This window comes from Mastacembelus armatus, chromosome 6 (assembly GCF_900324485.2).
Source record: "Mastacembelus armatus chromosome 6, fMasArm1.2, whole genome shotgun sequence".
Classification (NCBI taxonomy): Eukaryota; Metazoa; Chordata; class Actinopteri; order Synbranchiformes; family Mastacembelidae; genus Mastacembelus; species Mastacembelus armatus.
In genome coordinates, this window is record NC_046638.1 from 7,104,272 (window position 1) to 7,123,566 (window position 19,295).

Genomic DNA, 19,295 nt, shown 5'->3' on the forward strand with positions numbered 1-19,295 from the left:
CTTTCTCATTCAGCCCCAATGGTTTGGCCAAATAACAGAAATGGTTCTGAAATGAAGAGCCAGTCATCTGGTTCCATCTGTGGTAGACAAACGGACTCAGTTGTTTATTGTTTCCAGTGGGCTCAAGGCAACCAGAAGCCACACTGCAGAAATATTGTTACTTCCCAAACAGCATTGTTTTGTCTTCTAATTTGTTTCTATTGCGCCATCACTAAATTTACAGCTAACTTTATATCAATGTGACATCTGAAACGCCTTCTTCTTGCAAAATGAAGATCTGATAAAATAAAACTTAAAACATAACACATGATGCAAATATAAAAATAATCTTAGTTATTTCCTTATTTCTTGTCATGCAAACTCCTATGGCAGGATGTAATCATCTAGCATTAAACTGCAAATGTATCAGTTTTTCTACCTTTTCTCCTGATGACCTAACACACCAGTGTACAAAATAACAGTGGAAAAGAAACATAACAACACAAACTGGGAAAACAAGAGACACAAATTACACACAGAATTGCACATCTATACGAGAAACAATATAACATAACAATATCATTTATGAGGAACTAGCATATCATTACACAAAAGTAACATACAGTAATACGACAAGTCACAGTGCTGCTACAAGACATAATGTGCAAACTCAAGAATGGGTTGCAACATTTAGATATGTTATTACAAATACATAAGCAACATCCAATTGCACATGTTGTAATAATTTTTAATTTAAAAAGAAAACCCAAATAGTGCTTTTTTTTAAATAATTAAAATAATTATATTAGTTTAAAATAATATTTATCATTTATAATTGTTTCAGTTAAATAAGTCTACCATATTTCCCAAAAGTGCAAAGCAAAAAACAGGTATCATACGAAATAGCTATGGCTGTAAAGCACAGTGTCTTAAACTCAGAAAACTTATATGCATATGCATATTTACAGCATTTCTTTTATTCACAATCATCCCATTCCTGGAATGAACAGCCTAGCTATCATTTTATATGAGGTAAGATTTGTTACAGGAGTGCTTTAATTCTTACGTAAATCACCACAAGATCTGTTTTATGCTTTACTTAAAATAAGTAACTGAATTTGAGCACTATGTTAATACTGAAGGCAGGTTTGAAATCCAATAGAATATTCCTAAAGCAATGTAACAGTAAATATTTTCTTTTTTCTAAATATGGCATATTTTAAGACTTTTCAGCTTTGCCAGATTAATGCCACCATACAGGCATAAGCTTAAAAAGTAGATACAAAACAACACATCTTCAGTGTTTACACAACACACAGTTCAAACCAGTTCTGAAACAGTTGCAGTACATCGCTGAACTTTTTCGTGCTACATCTACATCATGTAACCAGGTCAGGCCACAATTACACATACAGTAACATCACTGTAAGGCTTCCACCTATGCTTTTAAACTTACTAACAACAATCTTTCATTGTTGTTGTCTATAGTTATATATTGAGTTATTTAAGTCTTTTGAAGAGACTAGGATTTCAGTGTGCCAAATAAAAAGTGTGCACAGAGCTATATTTAGTTCAGTTATTCAAGTTGATGATTTAGCTTTTCCCTGATCCTCCACCTTTTTAATGGCCGCCTGAATCTTGGCCTGGTCTCCCAACAGCTGTCGAGGATTCACCGGCCTGAGGTTTTCGTCCAGCTCAAGCAGCACAGGTATCCCTGTAGGTAAAGTCACGTTTGCGATTTCCTCATCTGATATACCTGTTCAAATAAGGAAGGTAATATGAAAATCATGCCAGAGAACGTAAACACAATGACAGTTTATGATCTTTAATTTTGGTGCTGTATATAAAAGCCTTAATGACAGTGTATGACAATACCAAAGTTCCAGCCCTTATATCTTGTGCTACATAATATTACAGTATATAACATGTTAAGTTACTGAGTGGCCTTATTTCAAGGCTTACGAGTGTGGTGAAAGGTCAGAGTGGATGTCATGGCTGCAGCCAATGTAACATAAACTCACTGGCCTTTTTGTGTAAGTTCAACCTTCCATTTGTGGACCTGGAATAGGTCCTTCCTAATTCAATGACTCCGATTACTAGAAACAGCACCTTACAAAAACCCAAAGAGGAGCTGTTGCTTAATTAAAGTAAATGCATATATCCCACAAAAAGGAAAGCTAAGACAGCAATGTTTATAAAAGCTTGGGTCAGTTCAGTAGTATACCTTCCAGATGTTTCAACAGGGCCCTGCAGCTGTTTCCATGAGCCGAAATAAGCACTGTCTTGTCCTTTTTTATCTCTGGCACCACGGTGCTCTCCCAGTATGGCAACAGTCTGTCCAACACCTCTTTCAGGCTCTCTGCACGTGGAAGGGTCTCTTTTGGCACATCACAAGTAGTGTACCTGCGGTCATTGTAGATTTCCAGGAAGTAAGGGTGAGATTCATCAATCTGAGGTGGAGTAACATCATAGCCCCTTCTCCACAACTTCACCTTTTCCTCTCCATGCTGTAAGGCCATCTCTGCACGGTTTAAGCCAATCAGGGAGCCATAGTGGCGCTCATTAAGTCTCCAGGATTTGACAACAGGCACCCACTCCTGGCCCATAGCTTCCAGCACCAGCCAGGCTGTCTGGATGGAGCGGCTAAGTATGGAGGTGTAAACTAAGTCAAACTTGTAGCCCTGCTCCTTCAGGAGCTTGCCACAGTCCTGGGCCTCCTTCACCCCATCCTCGCTCAGCTTCTGGTCAACCCAGCTGCAGAATCGGTTCTCTTTATTCCAGGCCCCTTCTCCATGCCTCAGCAGAAAGAGTTTGTACTTAACGTTAGACATCCGAAGCACCAGCAGCAGAAAGCTGTAAGCTACACATTCAGCAGGAATGAACACAGGAGTTATGCAGTCAGTAACAGCACATCCAAAAACATTAAACGCATTTAAACAGAATAACAACAATCTCCATCTTCCAATGTTTAGCCTCATTTAGTCACTGGTCTGTGTATCCGATCTGAGTCCAAGAGCATGGACTTATTGGAGCTAGCAAAGGTTAGAGGTTGTCCTAAAGAGGTGACAGGCTAAAAGCTGATAGCTGCAGCACTTGCCTTATTAACCACTCCTATTTATAGGCTGACACTAAACAATAACAGAAGTTGACACATTTATATGCTAATGTTTTACTGGATGATGCTGCAAAGCTTTTAGCTAGCCATAAGTGGTTGAATGCCCGTGTTGCTATATAAATAAAACGTTAGTATTCGTATGGGAAATTCAGACGAGACCAACGTATAAAAACTAATTTCACAGACGGCAACCATCCGAAAATGATTCAAATACTATGAAAATGTCATCTTACCCTGAGGGTTTTGAATCCGGCCGAAACGTATCTGGTACAGTCTTCGCTGATGACAGCACTGTGGCAGAACACGTCCAGCAGGATTGCCCTGAACGTGGTGATTGACAGTCCTATCATCCAATCCAAAGGGCGGCTCTGACAATGTGGGCGGTACTTCTAAGCAAAAGCTATGCCCTTATAAGGAGTAGTAGTAACGGACAGCGGAGGGAGGAGGGAGAGAAGTGACTAATGAAGAGGTAAAGTCAGCTAACGCTAGCTGTTTATATTTTGGTGTATGGCCTTTGTTATTTAAACCTCAGAAATGCTTTATTCTGTTAGTAAATGAAGAGCAGCAGTCTAAATGAACCTTTTTCTAGCAGGTACATGAACAGACAGCGTAGAAAAGCTTGGTTACCCGCCAATGATGCAAAGTGTGTTGGGAAAACAGTGAAAATGTAAAAACAAACCAGTGTTTGGGGAAAATACTGCCACTTTATTTACCCACTTCAGGTAAAAGATAGCAGACTGTGCATTAGCGATAGTCCTGACTCCAAGAATTGTTGAAAAATGAGCTGTATTCATTATGAATCCCACAAACAAACCTCAGGAAAGCACTCCTGTCTTATGTTGCATGAGATGCTCTGTATGCAAAAAGGTCAAAACATAAAGTGGATGATTTCATATTTATGTGTGTATGTCCATCTGCATTTCTTCTGTTCATTGCCCCTTTATTATTGTACATAACAAATATAGACAGCCACTAGTGGTGCTGTATTCACATGTATGCCAAACACTACAAAAGCAGTACTGTACTTGAATACATTAAATACATATGTTTTTCATAATACATTTTGCATTGTCGTTATGTAAAAAAAAACAATATGTATTCATTGAATTATAATAAAGTTAAACACATTAATTATTGAGATTGACAAAACAACTGAAACAGGAACTCCCCCAGAACCTACTTGTTTACCTAATGTTCATTTTTACTGACATTTAAGTGAACCAGAGTCTCATGATTCATTGGTTTCACCTGCTATAAAGGAACAAACATTTTTACATTGATATTCACTTCAGATCTATTGGCCAGCATTAAACAGCTTCTTTCTGCCCTCCATACCAGACATTGCATCCACGTTCTTACGCCAGTCAGTCACTTCCTCTTTCTGCAGGGCAAATAAACAAAAAAAAAAACAACAAAAAAACAGTTAATTAAGATTAAACAACATAACTTGCAAGCACATTATACAAATAGGAGTACAATGTTGAGAAATGAATTTGCTGCAATAAATATTACTTAACACATTGTATAACTGTACTCTTGTAACTGCATTGCATCTGCATTGTAACTGGCCTTAGGTTGTTCCACTCAGCAGTTTAGTTCCTTTAACATTCATTGTTTCAAAGGTTTAGGTTTAACTTAAGGGTTTTATTTCAGAAATCAACTGAACCTGCTTAATTATCCATCCATTATCTATGCCCGCTTATTCCTAACCAGGGTCACGGGGATGTGCTGGAGCCTACCCCAGCTCTCTTTGAGTGAAAGGCAGGGGTACACCCTGGACAGGTCACCATCGCAGTGCCCTGCTTAGTTAATGTGCCATATTTTACTTCTGAATGCAAGAAAGTTATGTCTTTAACTTTAGAATTACTGTTAAAATCCTGGGTTCAGCCTACTATGACTGTGGGTCCCCAACATTAGCAATTTGATTTTATGCGCATTGTTGTCCCCAAAGTTAAGAGGTATTCTGTTTATTTCAAACATGGGTGACACATGTTCCTTGAGTGCCACTGCCCTGCTTGTTTTCCAGCTATGCCTGCCCTAAAGACTGCTAATTACCTGGATCAGGTGTGTTCAGTCAGTCAGTTTCTAGAAAATACCAATTCACTCTAACCTTATATGAGATTGAATTCTGTGACAATATATAATGTTTGGCAGCAAACAGAAGTTAAATCCAACAGCATTTACCTTCTCCTCCTCCTTCTTTACAGTCTTGAGATTGGCCTTGAAGTCAACAGACTCCTTGACCTTAGAGCCAAGAAGAGCTCCCAACATGGCGTCAGCAGATACCCTTACTCTCCTCAGGTTTGGTCTCTTCATTTTGCCCTTCAACTCAAAGATCTTTTGAGACAGGTCCTGTATCTTTTGTCAACACAAATGAGAATATTACCCAATATTACTAGAGAAATTGAAATTCCCAATGCATATTGGCTACACATGCAAGCCCTAATTTTTTAATTTTTATATAAAAAGGAGAGCACTCAAATGTTATTTCTTCTAATTACTTACCTCCCTCTCATTTTTTGTCACTTTAGCTGCAATGTCATACCGTTCTTCATCAACCACATCAATTTTCTGGTGTAGCTCTTTGCAGATATTCTGTGATCAGAAACCTTAAATGTATTAGACTAATTTGAAATTATATATCTGTGTATACTGACATGGTCAGGAACAACAACTGTGTGATGTAACTCATCATCCACATATTAACCAAAGGACCTTGCTATAAATGGGTTTCACTGGAAACATTTTTGGTCCCAATTAAAATTGTTCTTGGCAAGAAGCTTTGCTGTTATGTTGTCAAACATAATTTTTCAGTGCTGTAAACACCACAAAAAATGTTACATTCACCAAGTTGTATTTGGGTTGTTGTGGAAATCTCAGCAGTGGATATCACAAAATGTCTGCAAATAAAACCCAAGTGAATTGCTTGCAAGTGGAAACGGTACCTCTAGCCATCGGTAGGAAAAAGTCATTTGGGTGAAGTGACCATTTTAAAGTGTTTAGACAGTTATGTGATTTAATGCTAACTTTCTTTAGAGCCACATCTTAAAAAGACCCTTATATAGATTCAAAATTCTTCAATAATAAATGTACCTGTAGATCTTCCAGTGTCAGGCCTGAAAGTTGGAGGGCTGGGACTCTCTCAGCAAGGGTTCTCTCTCGTTCATCTTTCCTGACTTGCTTTTCATTCTCCACCATAGCCATAGCCTTTTTTAGCATTTTGGTCTAGTGTACATCATATACACATACAAAACACCACAGTCAACCAGACAATGTATGGTTTACAGTACTTAATGATTGTAAATTATTTCAAAGCATTACTGTCCAAGGCTAACAAACACAAAAACACATAACATACCTTTAAAAAAAGTCTGCGAGATGCAGAGATTTTTGGCTTTGGTTTCTGGAAAAGATGACATATCATACATCTTATTTATTTTCTAGCATAACATATAGAACCATGCTTAGCATTTACAGGGCTATTTGTAGCTGTTTTATTCTAAACCAGCTGTACAAAACAAAATGAATGATGACAACTTACCGAAGGCCTATGCAGTCAGGAAGGAGGCATCCGTAATTCATGTTGAGAGAAAGAAGTTGCAATTTGCTACAGTTTTGGATTCATATTCCAGAAAATATTTATTATCATGTATTATATTATCATTCACCAAACATGTAAGAGTGGCAAAGGTTTGAGACATAGATACTTACGCTTCAGACATGGTGGAAGTTCTGTGTGCCTACACTTGTCAAATCTAAAAGTGTTAAAAAAAAGAAAAGGAGTAAAAATAACCCTGCACTTATCAGATCATTTGCAGTACATTTGCAATGAACAGGGGAAAAGATAGATTAGGCAAAACTTTATGTGTTGTGAGTTAGAAACCTTGTATACCATTGGATCTAGATCCTTAGCAAAGGACACAATGTATGACATTGTCTAAAGGTCAAACTTAGGACTAAAAAAATGCCAAAAATAGTGTTTTATTTACTTAACAAGTAAACAATCACAAAAATAAACATAAAGAGCAAAGAGAGAAGGATTAATGAACTTTCAACTATCAAATTCTTACAGCTTTATAAGTAATAAGAAAAACAATGAATTATAGATATTTCCAGATTTAAAAATACAAGCAATAGGAATGGGTTATACATGCCAAATTCACACTCTGATGTGTTTTTTATAACTTTCATTTCTCTTTGACATCAGACAAAACTAGCGGATCTCAAATCTGAACAAAACTCCTCCCTGAATCACTTCAAACAAAGTCCTTTAAAAAGTAAAAAAAATATATCTTTTATTTAGTCAAAATATGAAATCAGACTTTATCATATAACTGTTATTACCATCAGTGCTGTTTTGGGGATGAAAAATTAGCCTTGCCTTTTTAATATTGATTAATTTAGAGGATCCATTTTTTTGCAGGTCTTGTTAAAAAGACCTTCTTTGCTTTCTGTTATTTAAGAATTAAAAGTCTTACCTTATACAGCAGGTGAGAAATCACAGCCGTCTTTTTCTGAGACGACAAGTGTGGAAACAGGGTAGATATATAGATTCCATGGCTCATGTGAGTGGCTCACTAAAATAGATCCTCTGTCCTCACCATTCTTGCAGCATGTCTCTAATGTCTTAGATGTATGAGGTGTGAAAGGTCTTACTGAGACTGGTCAGATGTGATGCTTTCTTAGTGCCGAGGAGCGGATTGAAGACTGAAGAAAATTTATTCTAATATGTGTATGAAAGTAAAATTGATGTGAAGGTAAACAGGGGTAGATTGTTGTGTTTTAATGAAAGAACACGGAAGATAACATTCTCCCATGGCAATAGTCTTTAATAGCTAAAAAATCTAGATCCTGAAAAATTAGATGCCAGTTTACTCAATCCAATAGCAGATGATTAGTTGTTACATTTTTAGGGACAAACAATAATTCTTTACTGTCAGTGTACTGTTAGACTTTGAATATTTGAAGAGTTATGCTGCCATCTCAAGGCTACAGAGGAACAGTTCCCCCAAGTACCTCACCATCAAGTGTAATGTCAGTATTCTATCAGCATACTATGTAATACCATGTTTTGTTTCTATTGTATAAATAAGTTTCCATATATTCTATATCAGCCCAATTTATAATTGATCTAACACTTATGTTGACAATAACTGTCTCTGTTTTTGTGTTCATCAGTATAAGAATTAGTTGCCTCCAAACAAATTAACATTCTATAATTTAGGCTGCTGCTGACATTGTGTTGGTTAAAGCCAACAGAGTAATGTGGCTTTTGACTCGTACATAAAATGCAAAATCACAAATGTTCAATTCATTGATGTTTTAAAACACTTGATGTCTACATCAATTACAATATGTTGTGTTCCAAAATACTTGGGGACACTGCTTAGTGCTACAGCAAAGTCACAGATAGTACTTTTCAGACTGCATATTTTACAGAGGCAAGTTTAAAAAACATTTTCACATAAGTCATTTTATCTTGGTGATCATTCTTTGAGCAGCTCACCTCCTTATTATGTCTGGGCACCTTCCTGCTAGTCATCTGCAACATCAGTCTTGTGGTGCAATGCTTTGCATAGATACTACAATAAAGGTAAAGGGTGCCCTCTGGTGGTTTTAGAAAATTACAACCTCAAAGCATGGTGGTTAATGAGAGAAAAAAGTGTTATACCTGCAGCTCTTGAAAAGACAGACCAGACAGATTTAGAGAAGGGACTCTTTCTGCCAAAGCAGCTTCTCTCTCCTTATCTGAAAGTTTAAATGGTTAGTGGAATAATCTAATAAAGTAATTTAATAAATTTAAAAGTTTTTTTTTTTCATCTTTTTTTTGTGGATCTCTAGACAAAGCAGTTCAGAAAAAAAGCTCCTAAAAGATCATGTAAATACCATAATTCTTAATAAATTTTTGTGCTTCAACTTGGCGATGTGTATGAAACAGTAATAATCCATACAGTATATTATATGTTTGTAGAGCAAGGCACATTTGCATATAGAATTTTACATGGCCTAGATAAACAAATAAAATACTGGAAAATGCTCATTAAACATAACAGTATAATGGATGCTCACAGGTCTCAAGAGGGATAAAATACATGTAAAGACATGCTATCCAGGGCTGTAACCAGTCACAGCTGACAGTGAGCAGAGCAAGAGGCGGGGTAAAACATGTGCACTTCACCAGTCTATAACAGGGCTGATACAGAGCGACTGACAACACAGATAATTTACATTTACCAATTAAACTGATCTGCATATATCTGTACTGTGGGAGGAAGCCGAAGTACCTGGAGAAGACAGGGAGAACATGCAATTCCACACAGAAAGGCCCCTGGTTGTGTGGGATTGGAATCTGGATTTTTGTAGCTGTGAGGCAACAGTGCTGACCAATTGAAATAAGTCATCTGCAGTCTTTGCTGTGCCATTTAAATGCATTACAACCATGTATTTTTGAAGGTTTTAAGAGATAGAAGAATTTAAATGCTAAAAATACTAAGTGACGTTCATTGAGGCAAAGTTTCAAAGTGCTGCATCAGTGCATGTGTTAACTGTTGAGAATTTCTGAGTCTCTGTGTAGGTGACAGGAAAAAGTGAGTGGTCAGATCATTTAGAGGCATGTACAGTAAGATGACAACATTCAACATACTGCTAATATTAATCACAAGACTATTCTCAATCGGATTTTATACTTTTTTAAACAAGCTAAGTAAATGCTTAGTATTCAGTTCAAATGTTAAGAAGTTAAATGGTTGTGTTCTTTCATTAATGTTAAAAACAGTGTTTGATCTCTTTGTTTCCAATCATATGTTGCCTTTTCTTATGTATCGCCATATAATCACAAGAAAATTGACGTTCATACACTCAATTCCGCTAAATATGTGTAATGACTTACAATTATATATAGTATCACAGCTAAAACTACCTTGGGTGTAAGAACAAAGCTGACAGTTAATCAGGTTTTATTTAGGGGAGTGGAGGAACAGGGACAGATGCTGGTCATGGGTTGATGGTTTGGAAACTGAGCCAGCCAATCTGCGTCATTGCTGTGAAGTGTTGCAGTTTGGAGCACAGGCTTTCTACCAGGGATAGCATCAAGCCCAAAGCAAGATTACCCCTGAAGATTTCATTGTCATTCAGGAGCACAGAATATATTATTTAACTGACAAATAATTCTCCCAGTGTTAAGAATTTCACCTCTCTAAAGTTTTTCACATGTTGTTAAATATGATCTATAAATAAAATGACGATGGGTAAACTGATTTTTATGTGTTATATCAGTGGTGGTTCGCCATATTTTACCTATTTACCAGAATAGATGTACTGGCAAGGGTTGCTAATACAGGACAGTTGTGGCTCCAGTTTTCGTAATTTCCAAATACATGAAGGGCCAGCAATAGAGTTTTGGACTTCATCGCAGGTTAGAAATTTGATGTCTCACTGAGTGTCGTGGCACTCAAAGCTGTTTAACAAAAAAGAAAAGCTAAATAATAACAAATAAAAATTTTATCTGCAAACATGAACAAATTAATGAAACAAAAAAAGACATGTGGTCATGTTTGTTTAATTTGGCATCACATGTATTACAGATAGTGAGACATCGGCATCATCTGTGTAATACAAATACTGTGTTTTAAAACACACTCATAATGCTTCTCAGCCTTTCTGTTAGCACAAATGAATTTTGACAGTGATTCTGTAATAAAGAGGAACAAAGGCATTTCAATTTAACTTGAATGTTGCAAAGCCAAGGTTTGATTTAGGAAAAATGATGTGTAATGAGGATGCACTGCTTGTTTCATGCAAGCACCTTCTTACTGTCCTGGATCAAACAGCTTCTTCCTGCCCTCCATACCAGACATGGCCTCCACATTCTTACGCCAGTCTGTCACTTCTTCCCTCTGTAAAAGGAAAATACAGTAGATTATAAAATAGTTTTTGATATTAAATGGTTTACTATACTGTTTCTCATGTACTGTGGATGATCATCTCTACTAACAACTTTACCTTTTCATCCTCCTTCTTCACTGTCTTAAGGTTGACCTTGAAGTCAGCCTTCATGAGCTTGGAGGTGTCGGTGTATGCACCCAGCATGTCATCTGCCGTTTTTTTCACCCTCTTCAAGTTGGGCCTCTTTAGCCCCTTTAGCTCAATGATTTTTATATTTAGTGACTGGATCTGTGGAAAAGCATCACAGTTACAGAACAACCAATATCCACCAAAATACAACATCTACTGTAAATAGCTCAGTAAATGTATCATTTTTTATTTTTGGAATCCTGATTTTACTCTACCTCCTGTTCATTTTTTGCCACCTTGACCCCAAAGTCATAACGCGCCTCATCTACAACATCAATCTTACGATGTAGTTCTTTACAAAGATCCTATTAAAAAAAAAACAAGAAGTGTCAAAAATCTGTAAAACGATAGTGAACAGATAAGCATGATTTTCCGTCTTAGTACCTGCAGCTCCTGGACCGACAGACCTGACATATTAAGTGGAGGGAAGCACGCATTCACAACTCTTTCTTTCTCATGTTTCCTCTCTTCACTTTCAGCCACCAGCATAGACGCCGCCTTTTTCAGCAGTTTGGACTGCGGTGTAGGAAAATCTTAATTAATGCAGCCCTGAAGAAAAAGCAAAGTTTTCGACTGTTTTGACTTACCTTTTTTTGACTTACCTTCAAATGCAGTCGGCGTGTTGCTGAATATTTCTTTCTCTGTAACAGAAAGAAGCACGCTTGTATACATCAGTGTTATCGACTCAATATTGCTATCAACTATGGTGATGATTAATCAATGTTTGTGAAAAAAATGATTTTGACTCACCGGTCTTCATTATGTGACAATGAAAAGTAGATAAAGAGCATAGTTTTTGTTATTTAGGAATCCACAGGATACACTGGAAAAAGGCTTTCAGAACAGGTCAGCGATAATAAACATAAAAAGAAGGGAGCTGTAAATGCAGACATCAAGTTGAATTTTCTCACTTTGTCTGGATTCAACAGCTCTATTCCTTCTTCCTGTGCATTTTATTTCTATTTAAAATACAAATACTGAGCCGAATTGTGGTTACTAAGAGGTTAATACTCACCCCTCAGACATGGCTGCAGCTTTAAAGCAGAAGCAAAGTTTGTAAGTCATTTAAATGTACTACATGTATTTTAAACACATATTGTATTAAATAGTTAATGTGATTGTTGAATCTAAGTAGGTAACAGTTTAAAAATATTAATTGGGATACATTTCACTATTCTTCCAGGTCTAGATATCTCTTTCTGTTGTTGTAAGGGGCTGATGACAAGCATGTGGCACTACTATATTTGGACTCGTTGCCCTTATGCTTTGGAGTGTCCTAGCAGCTGTTGTGGCCTTGATGATGCCAGAGAAAGCAAGACTCCAGAAAGGTTTCACAGCCAACAGTGGCACAGCTCCAAACTTGTGAGCTCTCTCTGAGTCATAAAACTTGATCCTTTAGAGTCATAGTATTGCTTGTTTTCACTGTTAGATGCATTTATTTGACATGCACACTTGACGTTGCCTTTCAGATGACTAAATACATTTTATCTGCTCTCAAATCGCCTTCTCTGTCTCTTCTCATTCTTTGACCTTCTCTTTGTAGCTTTAGCTTTTCAACTGCATTACTTGATATTTTTAACAAATTTAATGAAGCGATTTCACAGGTAGAGGTGTCAGAACAGAACAAAAGCATGTAAAAACTTTTGACAGAACACATTAATATATCATGTTTAAAATAAGCCGCCCAGAAGGGTGTGGAAATCAGCGTAAATTAGCAAAGCAGCAGAGGATTTTAGGAAGCCAGCAGCCTTGCCCTTCATCCAGGAATTTGCCAGTTAATACAAATGAGCCATCATCACTTATCACACTAGCTCTTCACCCACAATGATGGGTTAAGTGTGCCGTTACCAGCCACCAAAACTTTGGCTGACAGCGTAAGCCTCAGGGTTACATTTCCTCACTTTGTGGATCAAGAGATCATCAAGAAGCTTGTAAAAGTCAAATGCTGGAGTGCCACTTTCAAAAATTGCCTTAAGACCGTGTCATAAAGAACATATTGTCGCAGGGGTTCCCCCATGTAAATATCACTGCAGTCATTATCTGTCAGGGACATGCTGGCATGCAGTCTTCACTACAAAGCTGCATTTGACCCAGAAAAACTATGGCTATAGTGACATCCTGGGCTGCCATCACAGCAGGGGAGAAGGTCCCTTAATTATGCAAAGTAAAGTTAAAGGCCCCTTCTATGTCTGTAATACATTAGACTGACTTCTGTAATAATATATGTGTTGACTGTTCAATATGAAACTTACCTTGACTATGTGAAGAAATCAGAGGGGTCAGCAACAATGGTGAGTGAGGAAAAGAAAGCACTTTATGGTTATTAGTGAAAGATTTATGTAGTCACAGTCATATGTGAATGGCTCACTAAAATAGACCCCCTGTCCACATGACAATTGCTCCATCACAATGCATAATCCCTTTTTGATTTGCCCTCAACCTGTGACCTATTTATTTCATGTGATGGCATTGCACAGGGGCATACCTGATGTCTCTGTGGACATGAAGTATGCCCTGAGCATGGGATGTACTGGCAGAAGATAACAACCAGCTGTTTTAACTGTGATTTTTAATGTCTTTTATTAGAGTTGATAAACCAAAGTATATACAAATAAAGTCTCAGTTCTTATTGTCTAAAATAATCAGGTGTCTACTGCCATAGTATGTCATATGAGGTTGTATTGGTACTTTGTAATATATGCTCAACTCAACCTGCTATTGGTTCATTGTTACAGTGTTCACCATGGGAACATGCTTAGTTTTGCAGGTATTGGTCATGCCTCTGAATAGCAACTGCCATGACTCCACTCTCATACCTGGGAGAGATCAAATACAACCTCTACAGTCTGTTCTGGTCAAATTCCAGTGGTACTTGACTGACTGTCCGTGTGTCTGTCTCAGTGTTATGTAAACTGATACAGTTGAGCTCAAGGTCCAGGGGATGACACAATAAGACTGAGACAATGCGACAGGCATTAGCACATAGCACATAGATGCATTTCTGTCCTATAGGATATAATCCCTGCTTTTAGTTGTTAAATCCTGGGCTGTCCATCGGCTTTGCGTGTTCATTCCCTGAATTAGAAACCAACTTGTATGTTAAATGCTAGTTTATGAGGTTATACAGGTTTAAGATATTTTTTGTAATAATGTGATTCATCCCAGTTTTAACTCAGGCCAGGGATTTTGTGCCCAAAAATACCTCCAAAAAAGTAATTTAAAAATCTGAATAAATACTGTTTTCTGTTTCATCTTAATGCTTTTCATAATATAACATGTTTGTTTGGACAGCATTTAACTATAAACTGGTTTCCCACCACTAAGATGCAGTTTATACTGGATAAACTAAATTTGGTCACTGCTGCCACCTATTGACAGTTTGTGGTTTTGATTACGTTGGTTTGCAGCTGGCGTAAATCAACAGTTCATTGACACACTTTAATAAGAAAAACTTACTGAAATTTCTCACATAATTGTGTAGAAAAGTTCAAGTTTTACAGAGCTCATGCTTTGTGTCCCTTCAGAATGTACTAACCACATTTGATAAGGACATCCTTCCTGTGTTTTCAGATGTCAGAACAGACAAACTTCACATTGGTTGAAATTAGGTCACAGTCAGCCTTCTATGAATTTGTTCCGTCAAACTGTTGCTGCTACCATCTCTATAAACAGAATTAATTGTTGTTAATGTTTTCTAGTTTTGAAGGTTTTTCTCTCGGAACTACACCAGCTAAACCAGAATGAGTTATATTCCTTTTTTCTGTTTCTGTTTGACTGCTGGACTCACAATGTCCTCTTCTCTTAGGATTTTGAATGAACAACTGAACTGCAGTCAACCGGTGAGGATTCAAACATTTCTGAATATTAATATGCAAACAATCTTACAATAACTTTTAAAAATGGATTTAGAGTCTTACATTACTTCATGAATTCACTGTCTGTGTTTTGGCCTATCTTGTGTTTTTCTAGGGTCTTGATCACTGCAGAATGAGTGAGTTATCTTATTTATCAGAACAATAGAACAAGGTTCAAACACTTACTGCTCATGTACAAAGGCATGTCATCTCGTGGGTGGCAGTATTTTGTGTAAACAGTCAGTTTATTTGCATTTTCTTTCTAAACCTTACATAGCTTTGGGGTTATTCTTACCAAGGTGGACTCATTGACTCATCTGCCCATATAAATACAGTATGCAGTCATGGAAGAAGTACTCAGATCTTTTTCTCAAGTAAAATTAGCAGTATAAATCCTCTGTTGGAAATAAAATCCTGCACTGGAGTAGTACAGAGGTAGTAGCATTAAAATATGTTCAGTGTACCAAAAGTGAAAGTCAATGTGCAGAATATTCCACTTCAATGAAGCATATGTTATATAATTGGATTATAATTTTTGGATACTTAGTGTGTAAATAACTGGTAAAGGCTGGGCTAATTTTAATTATTTTATACTGCTTTGTACAGTCAGTTTGTACAGTTATTTGTAACGCTTAATCTAATAATACATCATAATTTATTTGTTCATAAGATCTTATTATTATTTATGAGAATTATAAAGTAACTTATCATATAACAGTGGGTTTGTTGTTTTTGGAAACAACAATAATATAAACATGCTTCCCTAAATGCCAGATAACTGCACAGATGAACACATCACTGTACCCCAACCCAATGCTCCAAATGGCCCAGAGTGGGATCGTGTGCATGTGGGAGTTGGAATGGATAAACACGGTCTTGTTCCTGTTTTGAATGTAACATGGAAAATCAAGTCAGATGGTAAGGAATGCTAAAATCTGCAGTTTGGTGACCAATAAAAAAAAATCATAGCATTTCTTTATTGTAGTTCACACTTCAAAATGCATCAAGTAAAATAAGTGGGCCTGTCTGTCTTTTATCAATGTTAGCATTCATATAAAATACACACTCTCTTTCATTTGCAGCAAGTATATTTAGCCTTCATGGATCTGAGATCAGTATTCTGGATGAAAGTACAAATGAAAGTATGTGTGTGCAGTTTTCTTTCACTCTCCGCCAACAGCTGAATCCAAGCTATAGTAAGGTAAAATGAGAAGACACTATAAATAATTACTCAGTTTGAATGTATACAATATGCAATATTATATTAACAGATTAGACATGAACATTTCCTATATTTATTAGTGGATGTTTTCGTTGGATGGAGTAGTTGTGGAGCCTGGGCATACATACATGGTGTCAGTTTTTAATTTTCCAAAGCCTGTGATTGGAGAATCCAGAATCAGGAAGCAAATTACCGTCCCTGGTGAGTTACCTCCACATCTAAATTACTGAAATATGCTTAAAAAATTAAGGCAATATTGTCGATTGCACTGCTTTGCTTTGTACTTTAAAATGTATGTGTAATCAGAATTGGATATTGAAGAATACAGTTAACTTTTGTGCCAATAAAAATCAATATAACATTCTCAATAATCTTGTAATATTTACTGTCGTGGTCAGGATGTGTTGACAAGAGCATCCAAACAGCACAGATGTGTCTGGAAAATGGTAAATGTTGACTTATTTATATCTAATTTATATGGATATATTTAATAGAACATTCTAATAGCTCCAGGACGATCAAGACATTTTACTCTGCGTGTTTTCTCATTTCAGGCAGCCTGTGGGACCCTCACATGGTCACCGCTGTGTCTGTTGATAAGAAACATAAACAGTTGACCATTATTGTGGGTTTTCAGGCAACAGAGTACTCAGAGAGATACCAAGTCTCCATCGAAAGTCATGGTTTCCATGATTCAAAGAATGTCTCAAAGGTAAATATACTGAAAATATCACTTGCTGTATGTTATACAAGTTATGACCAGAATAACTAATGTATGTGTTGTGAATACCATGATATTATTTACTGCTTATTTGATATGATATATTGTAGAGTTTACACATTAAGCCAAAGTGTGCTGTGTCATCCCAAACAGGGAAACAGAACATCACTAAATGTGACATTTGAGCGTGGTTTGTGGCAGCTCTCACAATGTGAACTGTTGTTAAAGGTGAGAAAATTTTGCAGTCATGTCTTCATCATCATTAGGTGTAGAGCTATAACATCAAAAACTCACTTTACCCTGCTTGTTTCAAAGATTCAGCCATTTTTTGTACGATGCAACAATGACTGTTGGCGCCCTGAGAAAATAATTGACTACTGCCCTTGTAAGTACACTTTTTCAACATGTATACAGCATGGTGCAGCACAGCAATGTCACAAAAATGTATTTTTTCTTTTTTCCTTTTCCATTAATCATCCTGCAAGCCCCGACCCAGTCGAGAGGCCATAACACATAGGCTGGGACTCATTGGCATAATGATATTTTGACTCACTTTGTGTATTTATACTGGTGTTTAGCTGATGATGTCTATTTTTTTCTCTGGTTGTTTTTTTTTTTTAGATTATCCACCAAGGACATTAATTATAAAGGCAACAGTGGGATTGCTGGTCGTTAATGGTTGTCTTGCCTATTTACTGTGGAGAACGGCTTGTAAAGGTTTGCTTTCTTATAAACGCACTGTCTTGTGTAGAAAACACAGTTGGGTTGCACAGTTGGGTTTCATTGTTCCCTCAGCTCCTGTGGACACATCGTCATCTGTTGCCAAAGAAAAACCAGAAGATTTTCAAGTACAAGAGAGAAAACGAGTCCTCATCATTTACTCCCTCGACCACCCATTATACAAAAACATTGTTCTCAAGCTCTGTGGCTTCCTGGCAACCAAGTGTGGTACTGAAGTAATCCTGGATCTCCTGGACTCTACCAGACTGGAAGTGTTGGGAAGCATCCAGTGGCTGGACTGGCACAGACAGCAAATAGAAAACTCTTCGGATAAGATACTAATCCTGTGCTCCCCGGGAGTACAAGCCAAATGGAAAGCTATTTGTGGTGACAAACAGGTATTTTTAAGAGTGGACACGTGCTCACCTATGGGTGACATGCTCACTCCAGCTCTCAGCCTCATTGTCCCCAATTTTATCCGATCTGCTTCTTTTGAAAAGTACATAGTGGCTTATTTTGATAATGTTTGTTCTGAAGAAGATGTTCCTCCACCTTTCAACATTACAGTGCGGTATAAGCTGATGAAACAGTTTGAGGAACTCTTTTTCAGAATTCTGGGTACAGAAAAGCATCAACCAGGCAGAGTGAATCACATTAAAGGACTTTCAGAGGATGAGTATCATCAGTGTCCTTCAGGCAGAGCCCTGTGCGATGCTATAGAGGCTTTTCAGGCATACCAGCTGGAGCATCCACAGTGGTTTGAAGATGAATTACTGGAGAGCCCAGAGTTCAACTTTGGAGAGACCTCATTTGAAACCTGTGATCAACCAAGCACTTTCACAAATCTTATTAAATATCGTGTACCTGACTTTAGCCAAGTCTTCAGCCATGTGAAGACACAAGAAAACAATTTCACAGAAGGTGAAACAGCACTTTATGTGACTGAGAAGCTCTAAATGAGCTCCTGTGTTGAATTCAACCCTTTAATTTCAGAAAACCTAGAGGAGCATTAAACACTTATTTGCAACTTTCAAGTATTATCTAGGTTTTTTTTTTTTTTTTTCTTGTATACAAACATCCATCCATTTTCTATACCCACTTATTCTTAACCAGGGTCACAGGGATCTGCTGGAGCCTATCCCAGCTCTCTTTTGGGTGGAAGGCAGTGGTACGCCCTGAACAGGTCACCAGTCCATCACAGGGCCACATAGAGACAAACAACCTCACACACTCACACTCACTCCTATGGGCAATTTAGAGTCACCAATCAACCTGACATACATGCTTTTGGACACTGGGAGGAAACCAGAGTACCTGGAGAAAACCCACACAAGCACAGGGAGAACATGCAAACTCCACACAGAAAGGCCAGGTTGCGAACCCAGGACCTCCTTGCTGTGAGGCAACAGTGCTAACCACTCAGCCACCACGCTGAAACAGGGCTTCTTCAAAAACTTTTTTTGTGGACATGCAAACTCCACACAGAAAGGCCAGGTTGTGAACCCAGGACCTCTTTGCTGTGAGGCAACAGTGCTAACCACTCAGCCACCACGCTGAAACAGGGCTTCTTCAAAACTTTTTTTGTGAAGAGTGTACCATATTCTACATTTT

The 19,295-nt window shown here is 37.4% G+C and overlaps 4 protein-coding genes across 8 annotated transcripts; 1 reads left to right on the plus strand and 3 right to left on the minus strand.

Annotated features, from left to right (window-relative positions):
* Window positions 1–71: 71 nt before the first annotated feature.
* On the minus strand, window positions 72–3,429 carry bpgm (2,3-bisphosphoglycerate mutase). Of its 2 annotated transcripts, XM_026312241.1 has the most exons (3): window positions 3,328–3,429; window positions 2,204–2,839; window positions 72–1,735 (listed from the first exon to the last, which is right to left on the minus strand). In XM_026312241.1, exons 2-3 carry the CDS (start codon window positions 2,808–2,810, stop codon window positions 1,560–1,562), a joined length of 783 nt encoding a protein of 260 aa, XP_026168026.1. In that variant the 5' UTR covers window positions 2,811–2,839; window positions 3,328–3,429; the 3' UTR covers window positions 72–1,559. The 2 variants fall into 2 exon arrangements, with proteins under 2 accessions (XP_026168026.1, XP_026168025.1); XM_026312240.2 differs by lacking the exon at window positions 3,328–3,429 and having other exon boundaries at window positions 2,204–3,071.
* Window positions 3,430–3,804: 375 nt separating this feature from the next.
* On the minus strand, window positions 3,805–7,700 carry LOC113133463 (troponin I, slow skeletal muscle-like). 2 transcript variants are annotated; one of them, XM_026312292.1, is made up of 8 exons: window positions 7,573–7,700; window positions 6,806–6,849; window positions 6,636–6,642; window positions 6,453–6,497; window positions 6,188–6,319; window positions 5,600–5,689; window positions 5,279–5,452; window positions 3,811–4,475 (listed from the first exon to the last, which is right to left on the minus strand). In XM_026312292.1, exons 2-8 carry the CDS (start codon window positions 6,814–6,816, stop codon window positions 4,389–4,391), a joined length of 546 nt encoding a protein of 181 aa, XP_026168077.1. In that variant the 5' UTR covers window positions 6,817–6,849; window positions 7,573–7,700; the 3' UTR covers window positions 3,811–4,388. The 2 variants fall into 2 exon arrangements, with proteins under 2 accessions (XP_026168076.1, XP_026168077.1); XM_026312291.1 differs by lacking the exons at window positions 6,636–6,642; window positions 6,806–6,849; window positions 7,573–7,700 and having other exon boundaries at window positions 3,805–4,475; window positions 6,453–6,518.
* Window positions 7,701–10,642: 2,942 nt separating this feature from the next.
* Window positions 10,643–13,525, minus strand: LOC113133464 (troponin I, slow skeletal muscle-like). The gene is made up of 9 exons (XM_026312293.1): window positions 13,420–13,525; window positions 12,183–12,201; window positions 11,918–11,921; window positions 11,770–11,808; window positions 11,552–11,683; window positions 11,383–11,472; window positions 11,096–11,266; window positions 10,899–10,989; window positions 10,643–10,784 (listed from the first exon to the last, which is right to left on the minus strand). Exons 2-8 carry the CDS (start codon window positions 12,191–12,193, stop codon window positions 10,903–10,905), a joined length of 534 nt encoding a protein of 177 aa, XP_026168078.1. The 5' UTR covers window positions 12,194–12,201; window positions 13,420–13,525; the 3' UTR covers window positions 10,643–10,784; window positions 10,899–10,902.
* A 1,251-nt stretch (window positions 13,526–14,776) lies between these two features.
* On the plus strand, window positions 14,777–18,691 carry LOC113132988 (interleukin-17 receptor A). Of its 3 annotated transcripts, XM_026311479.1 has the most exons (11): window positions 14,777–15,006; window positions 15,137–15,158; window positions 15,796–15,939; window positions 16,104–16,222; window positions 16,324–16,444; window positions 16,642–16,689; window positions 16,798–16,955; window positions 17,118–17,192; window positions 17,280–17,349; window positions 17,586–17,681; window positions 17,760–18,691. In XM_026311479.1, the coding sequence occupies exons 1-11, from the start codon at window positions 14,908–14,910 to the stop codon at window positions 18,638–18,640; spliced, it is 1,833 nt and encodes a 610-aa protein (XP_026167264.1). In that variant the 5' UTR covers window positions 14,777–14,907; the 3' UTR covers window positions 18,641–18,691. The 3 variants fall into 3 exon arrangements, with proteins under 3 accessions (XP_026167264.1, XP_026167263.1, XP_026167265.1); XM_026311478.1 differs by having other exon boundaries at window positions 17,586–18,691; XM_026311480.1 differs by lacking the exons at window positions 14,777–15,006; window positions 15,137–15,158; window positions 15,796–15,939 and having other exon boundaries at window positions 16,128–16,217; window positions 17,586–18,691.
* The last annotated feature ends 604 nt before the right edge of the window (window positions 18,692–19,295 follow it).

What these genes read in the sequence shown, in the direction of transcription:
- bpgm (XM_026312240.2), bottom strand. Translation starts at nt 2,957, where the DNA reads ATGAGGCTAAACATTGGAAGATGGAGATTGTTGTTATTCTGTTTAAAT. An exon ending in CCTGTTGAAACATCTGGAAG is followed by an intron (nt 1,736 to 2,203) that starts GTATACTACTGA and finishes TTATTTGAACAG; the next exon opens with GTATATCAGATGAGGAAATC.
- LOC113133463 (XM_026312291.1), bottom strand. Translation starts at nt 6,518, where the DNA reads ATGATATGTCATCTTTTCCAGAAACCAAAGCCAAAAATCTCTGCATCT. An exon ending in TGACACTGGAAGATCTACAG is followed by an intron (nt 5,690 to 6,187) that starts GTACATTTATTA and finishes TTCTGATCACAG; the next exon opens with AATATCTGCAAAGAGCTACA. An exon ending in TAAAGAAGGAGGAGGAGAAG is followed by an intron (nt 4,476 to 5,278) that starts GTAAATGCTGTT and finishes TTTGCCCTGCAG; the next exon opens with AAAGAGGAAGTGACTGACTG.
- LOC113133464 (XM_026312293.1), bottom strand. An exon ending in CACGCCGACTGCATTTGAAG is followed by an intron (nt 11,684 to 11,769) that starts GTAAGTCAAAAA and finishes CCTACACCGCAG; the next exon opens with TCCAAACTGCTGAAAAAGGC. An exon ending in TGAAGAAGGAGGATGAAAAG is followed by an intron (nt 10,990 to 11,095) that starts GTAAAGTTGTTA and finishes TTCCTTTTACAG; the next exon opens with AGGGAAGAAGTGACAGACTG.
- LOC113132988 (XM_026311478.1), top strand. Translation starts at nt 14,908, where the DNA reads ATGAGTTATATTCCTTTTTTCTGTTTCTGTTTGACTGCTGGACTCACA. An exon ending in ATGGAAAATCAAGTCAGATG is followed by an intron (nt 15,940 to 16,103) that starts GTAAGGAATGCT and finishes TTTCATTTGCAG; the next exon opens with CAAGTATATTTAGCCTTCAT. An exon ending in GAAGCAAATTACCGTCCCTG is followed by an intron (nt 16,445 to 16,641) that starts GTGAGTTACCTC and finishes TGTCGTGGTCAG; the next exon opens with GATGTGTTGACAAGAGCATC.